Genomic DNA, 24,872 nt, shown 5'->3' with positions numbered 1-24,872 from the left:
AATCACTATTTGCTACAGTAAAAAACTTTGCTACAGTAGCTTTGCTACAGTAAAACACTATTTCAAAATGAAAATGTATATGTATATACTATGAGACGATGATTAATAGAAGTAAATGACCAAAATACTTGAAAGTTTAAGATACACTTTGAGTGATATAATTTAGGGATAATTTAAGGCTATATTTTGACAAAGGTACGTGTCCCAAAATGTAAATTACAAGTTTTCTCAGCGTACAAAGGGACACTCGAAAAATCGAAACCGGGACATAAGTCGAGTGACGACGTACGATTTATCAAAACAAAAATTACAAGTCAACTATGCACGTGAATTTAATATAATATATAATTAATTATATAAATTAAATATATTATATATAATATAAAAATATGTCGACAAACTAGAAGTTAAACAATTGTGAGCTGTCCCAGGGTGCCATGCGATCGCATAGCCTTGAAGCACAAATAACATGCGATCACATGGGGTACTTTTTCAAGCCAGATGCTATAAAACGCGAAGTCTGGTACCAGTTTTATTTACTTATATCTCTCGTCTCAATCTCTCTATTATATTTATAATAATAATAATAATTATTATTATTATTATTATTATTATTATTATTATTATTATTATTATTATTATTATTATTATTATTATTATTATTATTAAGATTAATATTATTTTTAATCTTAATATTATTAGTAGTATTATTATTAATTAGTATTTTACATAAAATACTACGACGAGGTCATGAGCATGTCACTTTCAAAATAGTTTTTCGAGTTGGATAGAGCTAAAGAAACTATGGGTTATAGCTATGGAGGTTATGGGTAACGTTCATGGTTATTGTTCGCAAGTCAGACCTAGTGTTTATCATCTCTGTTGCGTCTACGTACTTTCCTACAATATTGAATCACAATATTGATACGTGAGCATTCATATCTTATCTTTTGTATATTAATTGTGTATCCATGTCTAGTGCTCGAGTATATATATTTATGCATGCTTGTATGCTAAATTTTGTCGTTAAACAGTTTATGATGAATCACGAATTAAATACATATATTACTGGTAAAAGGTATATGATATACATGTTTTTGGAAAGCTAACAAAAAATCAATAACTTTTCATTTAGATATCGAATAGTTTTGATGAACGGATTAAAAGATATGATCAACTGAATTATGATTGACGTTAATTGGAATTGCTTTTGAATCTGCAATTAATATTTAAACAACTTGTTTACGAGATTGATAAAATGGATTTTTGAATATTACCAACCGAGTAAATGAATCCTTATATAAGGTACATCACGTTTTGTGAACTATTGTCAAAATTGACTTTTTAAAACGACTTTGGATAACTTTTGTATGTCGATTTCGAGCATTAGGATTGTGATACACTATGACCTGACCTAGCTTGATAGACATTTATTGACTAACATATGTTCTCTAGGTTGAGATCTACGATTATTTGGTAATTCGAGTTTCAGTCACGTTTTGGTGAACGACTTTATATGCTGCTAAGGTGAGTTTCATTTGCTCCCTTTTAATTGCTTTTGCAATATATATTTTTGTGCTGAGAATACATGCAATTTATTTTAAACGCAATGGATACAAGTACATACTAAATTCTACACTGAGTTTGAACCAAAAATCCCTTAGCTTTGGTAACTAGTAACTGCCGGTTATAAGAACTGGTGGGCGCGAGTAGTTATATATAGATCCATAGGGCTTGACATCCCCGTCTGTTCCAGGTATAGAAACCCTAGCCTAAACTATAAAACAGACGTATGCTATTTGAGTTTAGTACACGTTGGATTGTGTGTATTGTACATGTTGGTTGCATGTATGTTAAAACAGGGGTACTTATTATATATACGTAAAGTTTAGTTACCAGGGTACTCAATCATGTAGAATATTTTGATAAACGTTTATGGATGAAACAACTGAAATCTTGTGATCCACCTTTATATACAAATTATGCGCAACATTAAAACTATGAACAAACCAACCTTTGTGTTGACACTTGTTAGCATGTTTATTCTCAGGTTCCTAGAAGTCTTTCGCTGTTTGCTTATATGTTAGACAAGCTATGTGCATGGAGTCTTACATGGCATATTTTTCAAGGAAACGTTGCATTCACCAAATCATCACCATGTATCTTATTTTGACTGTATTGTCAACGGAAGTACTATTGTAAACTATTATTTACGGTGATTGTCTATATGTAGAAATCATCAGATATCGAAAACCTTTGATTTAAATATTCATTTATGGTGTGCCTTTTTAAAAGAATGCAATGTTTACAAAACGTATCATATAGAGGTCAAATACCTCGCAATGAAATTGATGAATGACGTGTTCGTCCATATGGATTTGGAGCGATCATCACACCGTCTAGCAGCGAAGAACTGGACACCGTCCAGAATGTTGGACGCCGTCCAACTTGTCTGTCGGGCCAGCTGTTTTACTTTGAGATATTTAGAGGGGCAAAATGGTATTTTCACATATGGAATGAGTTAAGGCCCCAAGATCAGTTCTAGGAGACTCATTTGCTCCACTAACACTCACACAAACACTCTCATCTTGTTCTAGTGAGAGAGTAAGAGTTTTAGAGAGAGAGGGGTTGATTTGGAGAAGAAGGAGTTGAATTCTCGCTAAAGCTCGGGTTCTAAAGTTATCCATCTCACTCCTATCTACGTTGTGGTAGTATTGGTAAGCTCAAACTCTGAATTTCATTTGTTAAATTTGATATTCAAGTTAGGGTTTTGAGCTAGTTTGTTGTGAAACCCTCTTAGATGATGAAATGGGTTTATGGTGACTAGTTATTCTTGTCACTTAGCAGGTTTTGGGTTGGTTGACGATTTGGCCTTGATTAGGCTTTGAAAATGAGTTTAATCACTAGGGTTAGTGATTATGAAAGTGTTGGAACACTTTTGGGTGTGTTTGGTTAACTAATTTTGAAATGGGTCGAATTAGGGTTTTTAATGTCAAAATGGGCAAGACGAGTGTTTAACACTTGTGTTTGGGTGTATTTGGCGTATTAGGACCATTGTCACCATTGTTAGTGATTATTGGTTAGTTTGGGCGCGTTTTGTGCTTGAAAGTGCATTTGGGTCGAATTTGCACTAAGTGTAAAATGGGTTGGTTTATAAGTCGACCCTAATTGTATTGTGTGTTTTGTGATAATGGAATAGGTACTTTCCATTGATGGGTTGCGGATTATTCGGTGGCACTTCATCAAGGTGACAAGGTGAGTGTTAATATCCTATGTGCATATGTATGTGTAGGATGGGTGCGGGTTGGGTGAAGTGGTTCTCGGTTATAGAGCTCACTTCACATATAGGTGGATTTGATGGACATGCGTTTAGGTCAAATTGGCACGGTTGTGCATTTTAGTTGACCACCTTTAGCGAGGCACACGTTTTGTGTGTACTTATCACACGTGTTTGTGATGTGGAGTACATAACCCCAATGGCAAAGGGTTGATATTGTTGTGTTGTGGATAACCCCGATGTGGTGGATTTTATAATCCCGTGACCGTGGGTTTTGAATTGTGAAAGTGAATCTCGTGTAGTTCGGATTCATGATGACGCGTGTAGTTCGATCATCTTATCGGAAGTGAGTCTCGTGTAGTTCGGATTCACGGTGACGCGTGTAGTTCGGTCATCTTATTGAGGTAGTGATCTCGTGTAGTTCGGATTACTAAGGCTCGTGTAGTTCGGCCAACCTCGATGTTGTCTTGTTGAAGATAGTAATCTCGTGTGGTTTCGGATTACTAAGGCTCGTGTAGTTCGGCCAATCTTCATTGTGGTGTTTGGTATTCGGTAATGGGTTAAGGGGTTAACCTTATTCGTTTATATATTGTTATGTATATATTGTTGTATTGTCGTGATGTAGCTAATCCTCCGGGTGTAGCTTCTTGGCATTGTTCACATCGTCGTTTGTGAACTTATGTTTGTTGATGCATATTTAGCTTGTTGCTTAGTGATCGTACGGTATGCTTAGATTAGCTTGCCTTTATGCATGGATGCTCCGGTATACGGTATTTGATTATTTGTGTGGCGTGTCCATTTTATGCATATATATATATATATATGTAGTATATTTTCACTCACTAAGCGTTAGCTTACCCTCTCGTTGTTTACATTTTTATAGATTGCATAGATGCGGTGGCTCGGGTAAGCGCGGGGACTAGTCGACTTGCGTAGTTTGCTTTAGAAGATGTGCTTTTGGATTTGATTAGGATTGGGTAGCGTATCCCCAATCCCATGCTCGAACTATGTTTTGTATAAACTAAAATGGGTCGAAATGGTCACTTTGGAGTAATTTGGGTCGACGTGGGCCCGGTGTTGTAAAACTCGGTTTTATTGTGGAAAACTCTTAGGTTTAACTATTATAACATATTGTGAAAGTGTTTTGGTTTAGAAGTGTCGGGAAGCGAGTTTTTCGCCCGCGTGTAATTGTAAAACTGATCAGAACTTTTTAGTGTATTTGGACGCTGTCCAAGATGGCTGGACGCCGTCCCGTCCTTCAGAGCCGAACGTCGTCCAGATGAACTGTCCCAGAAATTTTTTTCTAGCACGTTTTTGGATGGATAACGGATTGGGTCGTTACAAGTGGTATCAGAGCATGGTCTAAGGGATTTAGGTGACTTGAGATAGGTGCCTAGACTTAGACTTTTTGTGTGTGCTTATTTGTGGCGAGACTTGTAGGATTACGGGTCGGAATAGGTTATAGTTAGTGCCTTGTTTGTAGGTGGACTAACGTTTATATTAGTAATGCGGATGTTATTAATATACTTTTATGTTGTGATAATAATTCTCGCGTGTGCTTATATCGCGTAGAATTTTGTTTGTGTTTCTTTAAATCATCGAGCGAGGCGGTCGTTGTACTAACGAGTTGATATGGCGTGTGTGCGTAATAAGGACTTGCAAACCTTATTACGGGTGCAAATCGTGTCTAGCAAGTGATGTACGACGAGTGTTTAGCAAGATGGGGCGGTGTTGTGTGCGTGGTTTTATACGTTCGTGATCTAATCGCTTTGCATTCCTTAGAATGGCGACGGGAAGTGGGATCGAGAAGAACGATTTGGAGTTTAACGCTAGAGTTGCGGCCGCCGTTGCGGAGCAAATGAGTGCGTTTCGAGAAGAAATGGATAAGAAGTATTCCGAACTTCAAAGTAGTGGTGAAATGGAGCGTCGTCTTAAGAGCTTCATGAGGACTAAACCCCCGATGTATGACGAGAACCCGAATCCTTTGATAAGCACAACTTGGATCTCGGATGTCGAAGGGTGCTTTCGTACTATTGAATGCCCTCCTGAGAAAAAGACAAGACTCGCTACTAGTTTATTGCGGGGTAGGGCGAAGGATTGGTTGGATGGTAAGATTGATCTTGTCGGTGGTGAACCGTTTATGGCGTTATCATAGGACGAGTTTAAGAGGGAATTCTTCGAGGAGTTCCGGACTTCGGCCGACTTGTCGGAATTGCGTAATGAGTTGCGAAATTTGCAACAGGGTTCTATGGATTTGAATACTCTCAAGAAGACCTTTATGGCAAAGGCTCGTTTTTGCCCGGAGTATTTAGGGAATGATCGTTTGTTGATGGAGGACTTCTATCGGACCTTGAATGATGACTTGAAGAGTAAAATTAGCCGAGGTCAAGCAAAATTGTTTGCGGAATTATACGACTTGGCTAGAGGTTTCGAGTCGTATTCACGATCGAATAAGGGTGAACCTTCAAGTGAGAGAAGGGTTGTTTCGTATGGTGCTCCGAGTAAGAGGACTAAGGGTCTGAGTGTGAGCACGGGTGGTACACGGACGGGTATATCGGATTCTAGTGCGTCTAGATGTTACAATTGTGGCATGAGGGGTCACAAGTATTGGGAATGTTCGGTACCAAAGGGTGATGGCATGGTGTGTTTCAACTACCAAGAAGAAGGACATCGTAAGTCGGAATGTCCCAAGTTGGCGGGGACGGGTGCGGCAAGGAGACGTTAAGGTACGTTTCGTTTTAATAAATATGTCCTTTGATTATTTATTAAGTGCCGTTCGAATCTGAATTGTTAAATGCCTTGTGTTGTGCATATTGTTGTTAAGGGTGACGTTCCTAATGGAAGTACCCTATGGTGACGTTTTGATTGTTGGTCCAAGGGCGTAAGACTTGGTGTAACCAAGCATTCCTTAGTGTTGGAAAATGTTTCTACCAAACCTTGGAAATGGGCTTTGGTGTTGGGTCGTTAGAGCGTGTTCGCTCTCGTGTTGAAGTCAATGAACCATGGGGTTCGTCAGGTGGATTGGAACCCTTGAGATCGAGTGTTGTGGATCTCGATGTAGGTTGGTAATGGAGTTTACATGGCGTGACATTTGGTGCCTCTTTTATACCTACTAGCGTGGTGTTCGACTCCGATTGTGTTGCGGTTACATTGTACTTTGGGTACCGAAGTGAAACCCTTAGGTACATTAGTGACCGGGTGAAGTTTGACGAGCTATAGCAATTGGATGATTGCGAGGGTAAAGTTTGTGTAGTTTGTGAAGAACTTTTCGTTCGAAGTGTTTAAGGATTGGTTAAAATCCTTCGTGTGCTCAAGGTTGGAGCAAGATTTGGTGATGGGTCGTGTGAACCCAAATTGTGGGTAAAGTCTACCTTTGGTAGCATTGTACGATTGTACGAGTTGTGGATATGAAATGTAGTTCCAAGTGGGGGAGTTACACTCCCGCACGAGGAGACCTTAGGGTGAGAATTCAGATAATGCTTATGGTAGATCCGAAACTTGTGTTGGGACCTAGTTTTGGTCGATTTGTGGTAGAGTACAATTTCGGTTAAATTGTACTTATGATTTTGGATTTGAATTATCACCGAGGTGGTAATTTGGTAAATCTCGTTGAGAGATGATGGACGTGTTTGGCGAGCAAGGTGAAATCCCTCGATTAAGGGATGTGCGTATCGGATTCTCTTTTAGGGAATTATTGTTTGGTACCTATGATTGATATAGGTGGTTCTTGCTCGATTGTGTAGATGGTTAGTGGTATCCGTTAAGATTCACTATAGTGTAGCAGAGCGCGATGTTGCACTACTCGTTGTTTGAGGCTAAAAGTGCGTATGTGATTGGTGAAGCATGACCTTCGGGGTCCGCTGACTTCATCATGGGATTGTTGATTGGTGAAGCATGACCTTCGGGGTCCACTGACTTCATCGTGGGATTGTTGATTGGTGAAACATGACCTTCGGGGTCCCCTGACTTCATCATGGGATTGTTGATTGGTGAAGCATGACCTTCAGGGTCCGCTGACTTCATCATGGGATTATAGCGGTGAAGCATGACCGTTGGCGGGGTCCGCTGACTTCGTTCGGTGTTGAGTTGTGAATCTCGTGTGGTTCGGATTCACGATGACGCGTGTAGTTCGGTCATCTTATTATGGAAGTGAGTCGCGTGTAGTTCGGATTCACAAATGACTCGTGTGGTTTCGGTCATTGTATTGAGGAGTGAGTCTCGTGTAGCTCGGATTCACAAGTGACGCGTGTGGTTGCGGTCATTCTTTTGGGATAGTGACTCTCGTGTAGTTCGGATTCACTAGGGCGCGCGTAGTTCGGCCAATCCCGATTGTTGTGCGGTGGAGGTGGTGAGTCGCGTGTGGGTTTGAAATCACTAAGGCGCATGTGTTTTCGGCCAGCCTTCATGTTGTTTGATCTATTGGTTGTTTATACACCAATGGTGAGGTCGTAAGGACCGTGATGTTTGATCTATTGGTTGTTTTATACACCAATGGTGGGGTCGTAAGGACCGTGTTGTGTGATCTATCAGTTGTTTTATACACCGATGGTGGGGTCGTAAGGACCATGTTGTGTGAACTATCGGTTGATTTATACACCGATGGTGGGGTCGTGAGAACCATGTTGTAGGATTAGTGATGCGATAGTCGTGCTTCGCTCACGTGTTGTTACGGGTGTGACGATTGTCGATTTTGGTACACCTTTGGATTTGCGTTGCCATAGTCGTTTTGGGCGCTATCGGTTTTAACCGTTTGTTATAATGTTACAGTAGTTGCGTATGGGTCGTATTGCGCACTACAAGGGATGTTTAGTGATTGGTGTTATCCGTAAGGATTCGTTTGTTTCGGTCTCCATCATTTCGTGTTGTTGACCTTAGGTTGACTTGGTTGCTTTTAGCATTGTACTCGGTAAGGGTACGCTAGGGGATTGATATCTCGGTTCGAGATTGGTTGAGTTCTTCCCGATGTGAGAGATTGAATAAGGTTTTAGCGCTCGGATCGTGATTTGATAAATCACGGGTGACGATTTAGTTGTTAAAGGATGATTCATTGGGAAGAATTGTCTAGGAAAGTCGAATAGGGACTTATGTTCGAGGACCGTTGGGTGTGGTCCGTTCGGTTAAATGATGAAGATCACGAGGACGTGATCGATTCTAAGTGGGGGAGAGTTGTAACACCCTGTTTCTGTTTCTGCCTTTTCAGTGTTTGGGACGCCGTCCAGCAGCGAAGAACTGGACGTCGTCCAGAATGTTGGACGCCGTCCAACTTGTCTGTCGGGCCAGCTGTTTTACTTTGAGATATTTAGAGGGGCAAAATGGTATTTTCACATATGGAACGAGTTAACGTCCCAAGATCAGTTCTAGGAGCCTCATTTTCTCCACTAACACCCAACCAAACACTCTCATCTTGTTCTAGTGAGAGAGTAAGAGTTTTAGAGAGAGGGGTTGATTTGGAGAAGAAGGAGTCGGATTCTCGTCAAAGCTCGGGTTCTAAAGTTGTCTATCTCACTCCTAGCTATGTTGTGGTAATATTGGTAAGCTCAAACTCTGAATTTCATTTGTTAGATTTGATATTCAAGTTAGGGTTTTGAGCTAGTTTGTTGTGAAACCCTCTTAGATGATGAAATGGGTTTATGGTGACTAGTTATTCTTGTCACTTGGCGGGTTTTGGGTTGGTTGACGATTTGGCCTTGATTAGGCTTTGAAAATGAGTTTAATCACTAGGGTTAGTGATTATGGAAGTGTTGGAACACTTTTGGGAGTGTTTGGTTACCTAATTTTGAAATGGGTCGAATTAGGGTTTTTGATGTCAAAATGGGCAAGACGAGTGTTTAACACTTGTGTTTGGGTGTATTTGGCGTATTAGGACCATTGTCACCATTGTTAGTGATTATTGGTTAGTTTGGGCGCGTTTTGTGCTTGAAAGTGCATTTGGGTCGAATTTGCACTAAGTGTCAAATGGGTTAGTTTGTAAGTTAACCCTAATTGTGTTGTGTGTTTTGTGATAATGGAATAGGTACTTTCCATTGACGGGTTGCGGATTATTCGGTGGCACCTCATCAAGGCGACAAGGTGAGTGTTAATATCCTATGTGCATATGTATGTGTAGGATGGGTGCGGGTCGGGTGAAGTGGTTCTCGGTTATAGAGCTCACTTCACATATAGGTGGATTTGATGGACTTGCGTTTAGGCCCAATTGGCACGGTTGTGCGTTTTGGTTGACCACCTTTGGCGAGGTACATGTTTTGTGTGTACGTTATCACACGTGTTTGTGATGTGGAGTACATAACCCCAATGGCGAAGGGTTGATATTATTGTGTTGTGGATAACCCCGATGTGGTGGATTTTATAATCCCGTGACCATGGGTTTTGAATTGTGAAAGTGAATCTCGTGTAGTTAGGATTCACGATGACGCGTGTAGTTCCGTCATCTTATCGGAAGTGAGTCTCGTGTAGTTCGAATTCACGGTGACGCGTGTAGTTCGGTCATCTTATTGAGGTAGTGATCTCGTGTTGTGATGACCCAGAAATTTCGACTAAATTTAAACTTAATCTTTGTATGATTAACATTTCCGACACGATAAGCAAAGTCTGTAAAACTGAATCTCAAAATTTTTGAATTACTTTTATATATTTAAATACCCTTCGGTTGTTTTCGACGATTCGCGAACAATTATATGTAAATAGATACATATATACTATAACATGAAAAGGTAACAATGTATTAATTGTTTGATACCGTACATTAAACTTATTGATTTAAATATCTATTTGAATATATATGATTTTAAGTTATTTAGTAAACGATAATAACATTAGATTATTGATTCGATTGATATTTAGATAAGTTAACTAAAACGTTTAAGATGAACCAGTAAAACACTAATTTGCTACAGTGTTTTCAAATTGCCACATTACTCAAAATGCTACAGTGTTTTCGAAAATCACTATTTACTACAGTGAAATTGACTTTGCTACAGTGAATTGCTACAGTAAAACACTATTTTAAAATGTATTTTAACAAATAGTGAGACGATGATTTATAGAAGTAAATGACCAAAACACTCAAACGTATAAGATACACTTTGAGTGACATAGTTTATGGATAATTTAAGGCTATATTTTGACAAAGGTACGTGACACGAAACGTAAAATGCAAGTTTTCTAAATGTACGAAAGGACGTTCGAAAAACCGGAACCGGGACATAAGTCGAGTGGCGTCATACGACTTATCGGAACAAAAATTACAAGATAACTATGCACGTGAATTTAATATAATATATAATTAATTATATAAATTAAATATATTATATTTATATATATAATATAAAATTATGTCGACAAACAAGAAGTTAAAAATTTGTGAGCTGTCCCAGGGTGCCATGCGATCGCATGGCCTTGAAGCACAAATCCCATGCGATCGCATGGGGTGCTTTTTCAGAAAATGTTCTATAAATTGATCGAGTTTCTGGCTTAATTATCACACAAACATACACAAATATACATATTACTCCGTATTTATTTTAATTATTTATTATTATTATTATTATTATTATTAATAATAAGATTATTATTAATCTTATTATTTTTATTATTAGTATTATTATTTTTGCGATACAAAAATAATAATGTACATAAAATATTACGACGGAGTGCTGTCCAAGTAATTTTCAAAACAAGTTTCCGAGCGAGCTAGAGCTAAGGAAAATATGGGTTATTGCCAAGGAAATTATGGGTAATGTTCGGGGGTATTTTTGCGAATCAAACCTCGTGTTTATCATCTCCGATGCGTCTACGTGCTTTCCTACAATATTGTATATCAATATTAAACAGTGAGTTTCATATGATCCCTTTTACTCTCTATATTTTTGGGCTGAGAATACATGCAAATGCTTTATTAACCGATATACAATATTTATATGCGTGAGTTTCATTTGCTCCCTTTTTAATTGCTTTTGCAATCTATATTTTTGGGCTGAGAATACATGCACTTTATTTTAAACGCAATGGATACAAGTACATACTAAATTCTACACCGAGTTTGAACCGAAAATCCCTTAGCTTTGGTAACTAGTAACTGCCAGTTATAAGAACTGGTGGTTTCGAGTAGTTATATATGGATCCATAGGGCTTGACATCCCCGTCCGAGCTAGAGCACTAGCCTTTTAACGGACGTATGCTATTTGAGAAGCGTACACGTTGGTTTGCGTGTATTATTAAGATGATTATACAAAGGGTACAAATTATATAAACGTTAAAGTTTAGTTACCAGGGTGCTCAATTTTGTAGAACCGATTGATAAACGTTTCAGATGAAACAACTGAAATCTTGTGATCCACCTTTTATGTAAAAGCTATTGATAAACGTTTTGAATAAAACAACTGAACTTTTGTAATCCACGTTGATATACGGATTATGTGTAATATTAAAACTATGAACTCACCAACCTTTGTGTTGACACTTGAAGCATGTTTATTCTCAGGATTCTAGAAGTCTTCCGCTGTTTGCTTATACGTGATACAAGATATGTGCTTGGAGTCATACATGCTATATACAAGAAACTTGCATTCACCAAACCATTACCATGTATCTTATTTTGACTGTATTGTCAACAGATGTATTATTGTAAATCATTTAAATGGTGATTGTCTATACGTAGGAATCATCAGATGTTAAAAACCTGGAATTTATATATTCATTTATGAAATACCTTTTCAAACGAATACAATGTTACAAAATGTATCACATAGAGGTCAAATACCTCGCAATGAAATCAATGAATGACGTGTTCGTCCATATGGATTTGGAGCGATCGTCACACGTGTAGTTTGGATTACTAAGGCTCGTGTAGTTCGGCCAACCTCGATGTTGTCTTGTTGAAGATAGTAATCTCGTGTGGTTTCGGATTACTAAGGCTCGTGCAGTTCGGTCAATCTTCATTGTGGTGTTTGGTATTCGGTAATGGGTTAAGGGGTTAACCTTATTCGTTTATATATTGTTATGTATATATTTCTGTATTGTCGTGATGTAGCTAATCCTCCAGATGTAGCTTCTTGGCATTGTTCACATCGTCGTTGGTGAACTTATGTTTGTTGTTGCATATTTAGCTTGTTGCTTAGTGATCGTACGGTATGCTTAGATTAGCTTGCCTTTATGCATGGATGCTCCAGTATGCGGTATTTGATTATTTGTGTGGCGTGTCCATTTTATGCATATATATGTATGTAGTATATTTTCACTCACTAAGCGTTAGCTTACCCTCTCGTTGTTTACATTTTTATAAATTGCATGGATGCGGTGGCTCGGGTAAGCGCGGGGACTAGTGGACTTGCGTAGTTTGCTTTAGAAGATGTGCTTTTGGATTTGATTAGGATTGGGTAGCGTATCCCCAATCCCATGCTCGGACTATGTTTTGTATAAACTAAAATGGGTCGAAATGGTCACTCTGTAGTAATTTGGGTCGACGTGGGCCCGGTGTTGTAAAACTCGGTTTTATTGTGGAAAACTCTTAGGTTTAACTATTATAACATATTGTGAAAGTGTTTTGGTTTAGAAGTGTCGGGAAGCGGGTTTTTCGCCCGCGTGTAATTGTAAAACTGATCAGAACTTTTTAGTGTATTTGGACGCCGTCCAAGATGGCTGGACGCCGTCCACTCCTTCAGATCTGGAAGCCGTCCAGATAGCTGGACGCCGTCCAGATGAACTGTCCCAGAAAATTTTTTTCTAGCACGTTTTTAGATGGATAACGGGTTGGGTCGTTACATATATAATATATATTTATATATTTAATGTATATAATTAATTATATATTATATTATATTCATGTGCATAGTTAACTTGAAATTTTAGTTCCAAAGATTTATACGTTGACGCTCGATTTACATCCCGGTTCCGGTTTCTCGAACGCATTTTCGTACGCTTAGAAAATTGATACTTTATATTTCGTGCAATGTATCTTTATCAATAACAAGACTCGAATCAATGAAAACTATCCCACTCAAAGTGTAACTTATTCATTTGAGTGTTTTGGTCATTTGCTTCTTTAAATCATCGTTAATATATATATATATATATATATATATATATATATATATATATATATATATATATATATATATATATATATATATATATATATATTTACAAAATGATAAAATATAATATTAGCCTTGATATAAAACATTTTGATTTAAAATAATACTATTTTATATATATATATATATATATATATATATATATATATATATATATATATATATATATATATATTACAAAATGATAAAATATAATATTAACCTTGATATAAAACGTTTTGATTTAAAATAATACTATTTTATATATATATATATATATATATATATATATATATATATATATATATATATATATATATGTATATATATATATATATATATATATATATACATATATATATATATATATATATATATATATATATATATATATGTATTCATTTAGAAATATAAATTTAGAACTATTTATTTAATAATATAATATTTAGTTTTTCAAATACTAATTATATTTCAAAGTTTATTATATAATTTAAAATCGTTTTCATAATATAACATAAATTGGTATGAATCATTTATGTACTAGCGTTTACTCTAACTTGTCAAATATTCTAATTACTAATCGAATACTAATATCGTTTATTAAATAATTCGAAATATATATAAACACGTTTTTAATTACACGTTGCAAGTTATTTATATATTTATATTCAATTAAATCACGGACCGTTATTATTTATAACTTGTCAAAAGGTTTCTAGAAAGATTCTAAATTTTAAGATAACGTTAAAACCTTTATCTTTAATAAAATGGCTCGGTAACAATTTGTCAAAAGTGGTTCTAGATATTTATAAAGTTATATTCGTTTTTAAAGAAGACGTGACACTCTAATAGTTATATATAATCCCTAAGATTTATAACAATAAAAGATAATGATAATAACTTTAATAATCTACTTCTTGACATATTGTAAAATGTGTTAATCTTTCAAAATATATCGTAGTACGTTTTATATTTATAATATAAAGCTTTAATTAAATTTTCTAACTTTATATATTCAAAATGTTTTTAAACAATAATTATATGTACTTGTGATTTATAAAACTTTAATTAGGTGTTATATACATATTCAAATTATATTATAAAACATTTTAGTAATAGAATTCTTTTTAGACTGAAAATATTTTCGTACGTTTGAAATTAAATCAACTAACTATTATAACATTTATTCTTCTAAAATTAATTATATTCAGATCACATAATCTATTACTAGAACTTATGTTTATTTTAAATCCTTATAAGTTTGTATTAACTTGTTTAATAACAATCAAGTGTTACTATATCTATTAATTGTATTCGAAACCGCTTATATATATGTTCGATATACTTTGTCTATATATATATACGTTTCACATAACACGTTTTATTACGTAGATGTTTATCTAAAACGAATAAGTATATCGTTATACGTTTAATACTTTGTTAACGTTTTCAAGTCATATAATAGATTTCATAACTTATTTTCATATCAACCAAACCGTTTAATGTTTTATTATTATTTCTCAATTTAATATACACACACATATATATACATACATATCTATTTACACATAATCGTTCGTGAATCGTCGAGAACAGACGAAGGGTAATTGATTACATGAATATAATTCCAAAACTTTTGAGACTCAATATTACAGACTTTGCTTATCGTGTCGGAAACATATAAAGATCAAGTTTAAATTTGGTCAGAAATTTCCGGGTCGTCACACCTAGAGCCACATCTACCAAACCGTTTTCAACAATAAACACATGAACATCATTAGCCTCAATTTGGATGAACTCGGATCCAAATCTTTCATCTTCAAACCGCACAACATTAAGGTCTCCAAAAAGAATATAATCACCCGGATGATCACGCATAAACGAATGAATCTGATTCCAGATAGGTAATTTGTCTTACTTCGACCAATTAATTATAATTATAAATCAACTTAGATAAATCAAATTGATTTTCTCTATTACACCGTAAATATATATTATATCTTTATAGTTACAACTTATCATTCATATATGCATATGTAATATATATTATATCTTTATAGTTACAACTTATCATTCATATATGCATATGTATTTATTAATTTGGACAAATCAATATACAACACCATCACTTTTGTTAGAGAACTGGTTTATTTGTGTTTTAATTTTCTTTTTTCAATATTGAATTATCAGTTAACCGTTTTTAAATACGTTAATCATTCGATATTATATATGGACCCTAAGCTCGATGTTTAATTTGTGAAAACATATATTTATAATCTCTGTAAAGCGTGCGGTATCATAAAACTAGTATATATGGAGATATAAATTAACATTTTTTTTTTGGACAGCGAATAGGATCACCCGAGGAGGACTAAACCACCCGTTGCGATTATCTTCCGTTTCGACTATGCCGATGCAGCGATAATAACCCCGCCCCCATCGATGCCCGGGAGGAAACCTTGAAATCGATCCAAGGGCACGGCCAAGTAAAACCCCCTCCCCTTTACCCCCAAACGATATGGGAAATGTGCCATGAGTGGATACTTCATGACATAGATGAAATTGTGTTTTAAATATGTAGTCAACGGGGGTCGAACTCCTGACTTCCCATAAAGAAGGCCGACCACAGACCAAATCACAATTTTTTATATAAATTAACATTTATCTTGAGAAAGATGAGGGAAACACATTTTTTTTTTTAAATAATTCCGTATTCACGTAAATCATTATTCCCAAAGTCTTTATATTAAAACTCGCATTTGTTGTTAGTATTTTACTCCATTTTGTATTCTTGTGTCTTGATAAAGAAACCTTAACCCCAACATTATTGTACCTTATGCTTCAAAACTAGTACTTTTGGCAGTGTTTGTTTATAATCATCAATCTCCATGCAAACCTCAACCCCGGGGTGGGTCACATGCCATGTGAGCTAGCTGTTTCTCCTTCATCATATTTAATTATTCATGTGTTTGTTTGACCACATTCTAACTTTCTCTCTCTAAAATCCTACTATCCCTCTCTCTCTAAAATTCTCTTCAGAATGTTACCAATTAATTTGATACTTTAAAGCCATCAACCTCAACCTGCTGATGAATTGAAGATGATGACGACGACGATGATGATAATGATGATGATGAAAGCATTTGGTTTTTTGTTAATTTTCTCTCTGTTACTTTCTGTTAATGCTGACGTCAATGAATCTCACTTGCTTTTATCCTTTAAATCTTCTGTTGATTCTAGAAACCCAAATGTTTTATCAAATTGGTTAGCTCAAAATCAGGTATGTAATTTCATTGGCGTTATTTGCAAGAACAGTAAAGTTGTATCTATAGATCTGAGTGGTACAAATTTAATGTCATCTTTTGATATAATCTCAATGGATTTAATGTCACTTCCGTTTCTCGAAACCCTAATCTTGAATAATTGTAATCTCACCGGAGCTTTTACTTATGATTCTTCGCATTCGCAATGTAGTCCATCGTTGACTTTTATTGACTTATCACAAAATGATATTTCTGGTGATTTTTCGGGTGTAACGACGTTCACGCCGTGTAGTAAGCTCAGTTCTTTTAACTTGTCAAGTAACGGGATTGAGTTTAACGGCGTTAAGTTAAACTTGAAGCCGCCGGAAATTAAGGTGATTGATTTGTCTTATAACCGGATAACGTCAAATGGTGTGGTTAATTGGGTTTTATCAAATGGGTGTTCGGAGCTCAAGTATTTGTCTTTGACCGGAAACAAGGTCGCCGGAGACTTGCCGGAGTTTGGTTGTCCTAATTTGGAGTATTTAGATCTTTCTGCAAACAATTTCTCAACTGGGTTTCCTTCGTTTCGTGATTGTTCGAGCTTACAACATCTTGATTTATCATCCAACAAGTTTTCCGGTGAAGTTTCCGGTGTTTTGTCGTCTTGTAACCGTCTCAGATACCTTAACCTCACACAGAACCATTTATCCGGCGAGGTACCGGCTTTTCCGGTGAACGGTAACTTACGGTATCTGTATCTATCTACTAATCATTTTCAAGGTGGGTTTTCTGAGCACATTATAAATCAGTGTTCAACGTTAGTGGAGCTGAATGTTTCCGGCAATAATCTTTCCGGCACAGTTCCGGCAGGGTTAAAGTCTTGTTCTTTACTGGAAACTGTTGATATTTCCCGGAATAATTTCTCCGGTGAGTTACCCATTGAAACCCTTTTGCAAGTTAGTAACTTGAAGACCTTAGCGTTGGCATTTAACAATTTCATTGGTTTTTTGCCTGAATCTTTATCAAAAATGACTAATTTGGAGATTTTGGATGTGAGTTCTAACAAGATCTCAGGTGGGGTTCCTTCTGGTTTATGTCAAGATACAAATACTAGTTTAAAAGTGTTGTATCTTCAAAACAATTGGTTAACAGGTCCAATACCTTCAAGTCTTAGTAACTGTTCTCAATTAGTTTCTCTTGATTTGAGTTTTAATTATCTCACTGGCAAAATCCCTACGAGTTTTCAGTACTTGTCGAAACTTCAAGATTTAATCATCTGGTTTAATGAGTTAGACGGCGAAATCCCACATGAACTCATGTATATTAAGCCACTACAGAACTTAATTCTTGATTTCAATTATTTGTCTGGCTCAATACCACATACATTGAGTAACTGCACCAATTTGAATTGGATTTCGTTATCAAACAATAAGTTATCTGGAGAAATTCCGGCTTCTCTTGGTAGTTTATCGAATCTAGCCATTCTTAAGCTTGGAAACAACTCATTTTCCGGCAACATTCCAGTGGAACTCGGGGATTGTACAAGTTTAATTTGGTTAGATCTTAATACTAACGAGTTAACCGGAATTATCCCACCTGATTTATTTAAACAGTCTGGTTACATTGCTGATGCTTATCTCACCGGTAAACCGTACGTTTATATCAAGAACGATGGTAGTGAACAATGTCACGGTGCGGGAAATTTGCTCGAATTTGGCGGGATTCGAGAAGAAGATTTGGGTCGAATGGCCGAGCGACATCCATGTAATTTCACTCGGGTTTATAAAGGAATAACAGAGCCGACTTTTAACCATAACGGATCGATGATGTTTCTTGATCTTTCATATAACAAGTTGCAGGGTGGGATGCCAATGGAGCTTGGATCGATGTACTATCTGTTCATATTGAATTTAGGTCATAATGAGCTAACCGGGTCGATTACCGAAGCGCTTGGGAGCTTAAAGAATGTTGCGATCCTTGATTTGTCGTATAATCGACTCAATGGTTCTATTCCAAATTCGTTAACGAGTCTTACGATGCTTGGAGAGGTCGATTTATCAAACAATAACTTATCGGGTCTCATTCCACAATCAGCCCCGTTTGATACGTTCCCTCAAAATAGTTTCTTGAATAATTCCGGGTTATGTGGGTATCCGTTACCCAAATGCGAGTCGAACTTAGGTGCCAAATCTGATCACCGAAAGATGAACCGAAAACAGGCGTCGTTGGCTGGAAGTATCGCAATGGGGTTGTTGTTTTCTGTTTTTTGTATCTTTGCAGTTATTATGGTTGTGGCGGAGATCAAGAAAAGAAAGAAAAAGCTTGCAGATGCCGCCATGGATTCAACCATCGAGGGCGGCAGAAATGGAAACTCGTATTCCGGTGGGCGGGGTGATAGTGCGTGGCGGCTTACTAGTAACCGAGAGGCTTTAAGCATTAGTCTAGCCGCTTTTGAAAAACCGCTTCGAAAGCTAACATTTGCGGATCTTCTCGACGCCACAAACGGGTTCCATGACGATAGTCTTATCGGGTCAGGCGGGTTTGGTGACGTCTACCGAGCCCAACTGAAAGACGGCAGTACGGTTGCTATCAAGAAACTCATACAAGTAAGCGGTCAAGGTGATCGAGAGTTCATGGCGGAAATGGAAACTATCGGAAAAATCAAGCATCGAAACCTTGTCCCGTTACTAGGCTACTGTCGAGTTAAAGAAGAACGGCTTTTGGTTTACGAGTTCATGAAGTACGGGAGCTTAGATAATGTGTTACTAAATCGAGAAAAAATCGGGATCAAGCTTAATTGGGCCGCAAGAAGAAAAATCGCGATTGGTGCAGCCCGGGGGTTAGCGTTTCTTCATCATAACTGTATTCCGCACATTATCCATCGGGACATGAAATCGAGCAATGTTTTAATAGATGAAAATTTGGAGGCCCGGGTGTCGGATTTTGGTATGGCCCGCCTTGTGAACGCGATGGAGACTCATTTGAGTGTTAGCACATTGGCTGGAACACCGGGCTATGTCCCACCAGAATACTACCAAAGTTTTCGGTGTTCAACAAAAGGAGACGTTTATAGTTACGGGGTTGTGTTACTTGAGCTGTTAACGGGTAAACAACCGACGGATTCACCAGATTTTGGAGACAATAATCTTGTCGGGTGGGTGAAACAACACGCGAAATTAAGAATCAGCGATGTGTTTGATCCGGAATTATTAAAAGAAGATCCGAGTTTAGAAATCGAGCTTTTACAACATTTGAGAGTTGCGGTTGCTTGTTTAGAAGATCGACCATGGAAACGGCCCACAATGATTCAGGTTATGGCTATGTTTAAAGAGATCCAAGCGGGGTCAGCGTTTGAATCCACGACATCCGATGTCACAACGACCGATGATGCCAGTTTCAGCGTTGAGATGACGATAAAAGAAGACGGGGAACTAGGTACATAGTAACCTTTGTGTTTTTGCAGATGGCAATGGGGGGATCTTCATGAAGTGAACAGAACCACCACATCAACAGAAATCGGTTGATAGTGCATTAGTAGCTTGTACCTTATGTATTGAAAAGTTGTACATTAGCATGGAGTAGTCCTCTGTTGTATTGCACTAGGTTAAATGTATGTATTATTAGTCTCCTAGGATAATCTTGTTATATACATAAGAAGGAAATCGTTTTATTAGTTTTTAAAAGTTACTTTTGAGTTTTGTCCATAGTTTTCAAGCAAACGTTTTGAATTTTAGGTTTTAATTTAGTCCTAACTATTATCCATTTTATTTTCTCAAGATTTTACTTTTAGTCATTGACTAGTTTTTCAAAAGTTGCAAAGTAACGAGGCACATGGCCTTTTAAACACATTTTACGCCTTTATGGAGTAAAAACTTACAAGTGGGTAGCAAAATACAATTCTCTTGATTTTGTTTAACTTATACAAATTTACACGAGGATCGGCTGATTTCTTCAAAATCTCTCAAACTGACCCCAATTAATATGTTCGTTGTTAAAGCCATAGAATTGGCTAACCTTGGCGAAAGCATATGTTTTTAGCTGAATAAGTTGCGATATCAATGATATTAGAGTGATTCTAGCTTTGGACACAGGAATGATCCTACGTTTTTAGCTAAAAGAATCGAGATATCTGTACAATCGTGTAAACAGGATTAAACGATCTAGACTTCAATATCGAGCGTGGAAAAACTCGATATTGGGTTTTATATAAAAAACAATTAACAAAACAATGATCTTAGCTTGTTATTAGACTTTAGGATGTTTAAGATCGAACCAATAGAGTGCTAGACGTTCTGGAGATCGGATACAAGGCTAGGAATGGTTTAGAGTTCGTAACCTTAACAATGAACCCGAAATCAACAATAAATACTGCCAGCACTTGCAACCGTGCGGTTGCAGGATACAACCGCACGGTTGAACTCTGAACCCGTACAATATGCATCCGTGCAGTTTCCCAAACAGTGAGTAAATGAACTTTAACTGTATATCAACACGTATATTATTACTTACTGTATAATAACCTCAACGTAACACTTATAACGAACTTGGGACTAACATAAATGCACCAACAAACTCCCCATCGGACCCAGTTCATTATCTAATCAAACAAATCAACATTAAACAACGGTATATAATCAAACACACATTCAAACGATTCAAATAGCAAATAGTTCATACATTCAAGTCTAGTTATTACAACCAAATTGAAAATAAAAGAAACGTTCAAGTCCAAAGTTCAAAAGTTCACGAATTAAAGAAAAACATTAAGTGCATAGGTCATATGCATAACATGTACGAACAAACCTGTTGAACTGGATGGCGTGTTCCATGTTCTGCAACTCATGAAATATTGGATGTCTTCTCAACACCTTAATGTCAGCCCTGCACAAATTCCTGATCCACCTCGGATCGAAAATCCTAATATGGTCTAAATCACCCCCAGACTCTAATAGAATCAAAGCCTCCTCAGTTCGCCCATCAGAATACCACCACTTAAACCTCTTGCCAAAATTCGGTGGCATCTTGCGAATAGGAGAAAACTTCGTCGTCTTCGAACGTTTATACCTCACAGACTTAATCCTCCTTCCAGTCTCTTTATCAGTCGATACGATATTTTCGGAAACTGCGAAGCCAAAACCGACCAGCCATACTTGAACTCTTTCTTTATTTTGAACTGCATCCACTCACCCCAATCATCAGTTTCCCAATATAACAATGGCAAGCGAGCAAGTTCCATCATCTCAAAATACAGAAGGGTATTGAAATCAACGGCGTGTTTGAAGTAGTCAACACCGTTTTCCCCTCTCACCGCAAAGCAATCCAAATCTTTTAAGAATGCCCAGCTGAGAATCTTACAACCTATCACCTTTCGCGTTCTATCATAAAACAGCTTATACTTAGGCTCTAGTGGCAGCTTCTTAAACCAGGACTTAGTAGTTTTCTGATACTCCCTCCATTCTTGATTCTTTTGTTGATTCACCGCATCAGAAGATGTCACATAGTTAGCTTTCAGAAGATGTCCAAACAATGGACAATTTGGTGAAGCAGACTTTCCCTTATAGAACTTCATGCGTCTCACAACTTCATCGGTCATGACGTCCAGCTTGATAAGATCCTGAGTATCCCTAACCAGCTCATTGTGTTGAGAGTCAATGATGAGCTGAAGGAAACTAGGATACATCAGACAAGGATCCGACTTGTACTTCATGTTTTCAACCATGTAATCAAAGATCATGCCGGAGAAGTTAAACGGCAGATTCAGAATGAGAGCAACCATGAGAGATTGCATGATCGTTTTCAGTTCGTCATGACCTTCCCTCCTGGAGCTCAGAGAATGCATAATCACATGATCCAGATACCTAAATGTCGGATAGAATCCCAACTTCAGAACCTTCGACTTCGTTATCTCTTCAGTGTACTTGCATCTCTGTAGATAACCCTTAACAAGACCCATGTTTAGCTTACTACGCATATCAGCAGCATCATTGAAATTCCACAACCTTCAGATATGCCCCTCAGTAACCACAATGGGATTCCCTTGAATAGTACTCTTGATTACATCAACCATACGCTCACCTTCCATAGTCTTTGAGAGCATAGCGTAATTCCAGAATTTACGCTGATGAGATATTTATGAAGGCACATCATAGGAAATGGCCTTGTAGATTCCTGACCTTATCAGAAAGTCCATCATTCCGTGGTAGTCAGCTAAGTCCTCAGACTTGTTCAGATTTGCCAGCATGTTATTGTTGCCACCGACTTGAAGCTCGTTGTTGTGCTCAGCAGCCTTCTTAAACCTAGACTTGGTCACACGCTTAGGCTTTGTCATTTTCTCAAAAATAGCTCGTTGTCTATCGGAACCAGAGCCGGTACCCTCAGCAGTAGAAACTTTTGAAGCATGAGTTCCAGACATCGTTAATCTGAAAAAACACGTAAGATTTCGCAAACACAAGAATTAAAACACAAATGTTAAAAATTAGTGCATCTGATGTGCATCCGTATTGCATAAGGATTAAACACGGTTGCAGTTCTAACCGTACGGGTGCACTGTCAATCCACACGGATACACATTTTAATTTAAAATTTTGAATATTGTTTGTAGCCGTACAGTTTCATGAAACAGTAACACGGATGCATATCCAACGGTGCGGTTTCAGGGTGCAACAGTACGGTTGTGTTCGTCGTAGCTGTTAGTGTTTTAAAACCTAAAATCACACAAAACTTGTACTGATCATCTAAATAACGTTTGGTTAAGGTCCTAAGACCTCTGACTAATATGTATAAACTACCAATTTCAATCAAAACAACTTCTAATTCCCTGTATTGATTCAAAGTTTATGAAAAACCTAAAACAAATCATAACTTGAGATTTAAGGCTCGAATCTAGTACCTGTAGTAATGAAAATGATCACAATAGAGAATGGGATTAGAAAACAACAGCAAAAACTCCTTCTAGCACTTGTTAATTTTGAATATAATTTGCACTTGAAGATATGAAAGCATGGAGAATACCCGAATCTGTTTTTGGGTATATATACCCACCTTGCAACCGTACGATTGCAAGGGTGTAAGCGGCCAATAATGTTGCAACCATGCGGGTGCAAGGTGTACCCGTACGGTGTAACACCCTAATATGTATTGTACATAAGTGTAAATAAGATACTTGAAGTGTGGGAAACAGTGTGCAACTAAACTGTGATCAGAATCCTTCCAGACCATTATGCGCGCTGCGCACATGTAAGGGAGCGCGCCGCGCACCCTTTCCAGCTGGCAGTTCCTGTTTCTTTTAATTGGATATTTTTGAAGGGCTTTTTGGTCAATTCACTTGTGGACGAGTTTAAGGCCACTAGATCAGATCTTGGGGTGTCATTACTCCATTTTCAACTACTTCATCTCTTCCACATCAATTTTAGAGAGAGAGAGAGATTTCTAGTGTGAGAAAGCTCAAGCAAAGGTAGAAGAAGCCAGTTTCGGATCTTAGCTTGAGTTATAAAGTTTTTCATCTCATCACTAGCTACATTTTGATTGTAGTGGTAAGTCCAAATCTTGATTTCCTTGGTTTGATTTGATTAAGGGTTAGGATTTGGGTTAATGATGAACACAAAACCCATTGTGGGTGATTTTTCGGGGTTTTTGGGTAAGATTGAGTCATGAGGACTCATGAATGACCAACCTAGGGTTTTAAGTAATAAATGGTTCTAAAGAGTCTTAAATAGTTAGTTAATCACTAGCCTTTAGTGATTAATTTGGGGAGTTGAACCTCGGGTGGGTGATTCTAGTGCAAATGAGTCATAAATACCCTCTTAGGTCATAAATGCACTAATGAGGTTAGTTGGTGCACAATCCAACTTCTTATGTGATTTAATTGGGCATAAATTGTATTAGATGACTTGCTTTGAAGTTACAAGTGTTGGAAATCTCGCCAAGACGATAAGGTGAGTAGAATATCTATGTATGTATATATATGGTTTATTTGCCCATATTGTCGGTGTCACATAGCCGTTTTGTGACCGTAAGATGTGAGGCATAGCCGTTTTGTCCACATTTAATAATTGTGCACATAGCCGTTTTGTGCACAATGTGTGAGTATAGGCTCGTCTATACTCATACGATGATTAAGTATTACGATAGCCATTTTTCGTACAAATTGGGGGTGATACCATAGCCGTTTTGGGGACACCTCGGGGTTAGCATACCATAGCCGATTTGGGCGCTAACGGTTGTTATGAACACCGATGACTCGTTTGCGAGGCATTCTCTTGCGATATTGGTTAACCATGG

At 37.2% G+C, this 24,872-nt stretch overlaps 1 protein-coding gene across 1 annotated transcript; it reads left to right on the top strand.

Annotated features, from left to right (window-relative positions):
• The first annotated feature begins 16,353 nt into the window (after positions 1 to 16,353).
• LOC139893044 (systemin receptor SR160-like) lies at positions 16,354 to 20,279 on the top strand. The gene has a single exon (XM_071876181.1). The coding sequence runs from the start codon at positions 16,448 to 16,450 to the stop codon at positions 20,033 to 20,035; it is 3,588 nt and encodes a 1,195-aa protein (XP_071732282.1). The 5' UTR covers positions 16,354 to 16,447; the 3' UTR covers positions 20,036 to 20,279.
• The last annotated feature ends 4,593 nt before the right edge of the window (positions 20,280 to 24,872 follow it).

Source organism: Rutidosis leptorrhynchoides, chromosome 2, assembly GCF_046630445.1.
Source record: "Rutidosis leptorrhynchoides isolate AG116_Rl617_1_P2 chromosome 2, CSIRO_AGI_Rlap_v1, whole genome shotgun sequence".
In the NCBI taxonomy this organism is placed as follows: domain Eukaryota; kingdom Viridiplantae; phylum Streptophyta; class Magnoliopsida; order Asterales; family Asteraceae; genus Rutidosis; species Rutidosis leptorrhynchoides.
The sequence above is the reverse complement of the archived record's forward strand: the minus strand, read 5'-3'. Positions and strand labels throughout refer to the sequence as shown.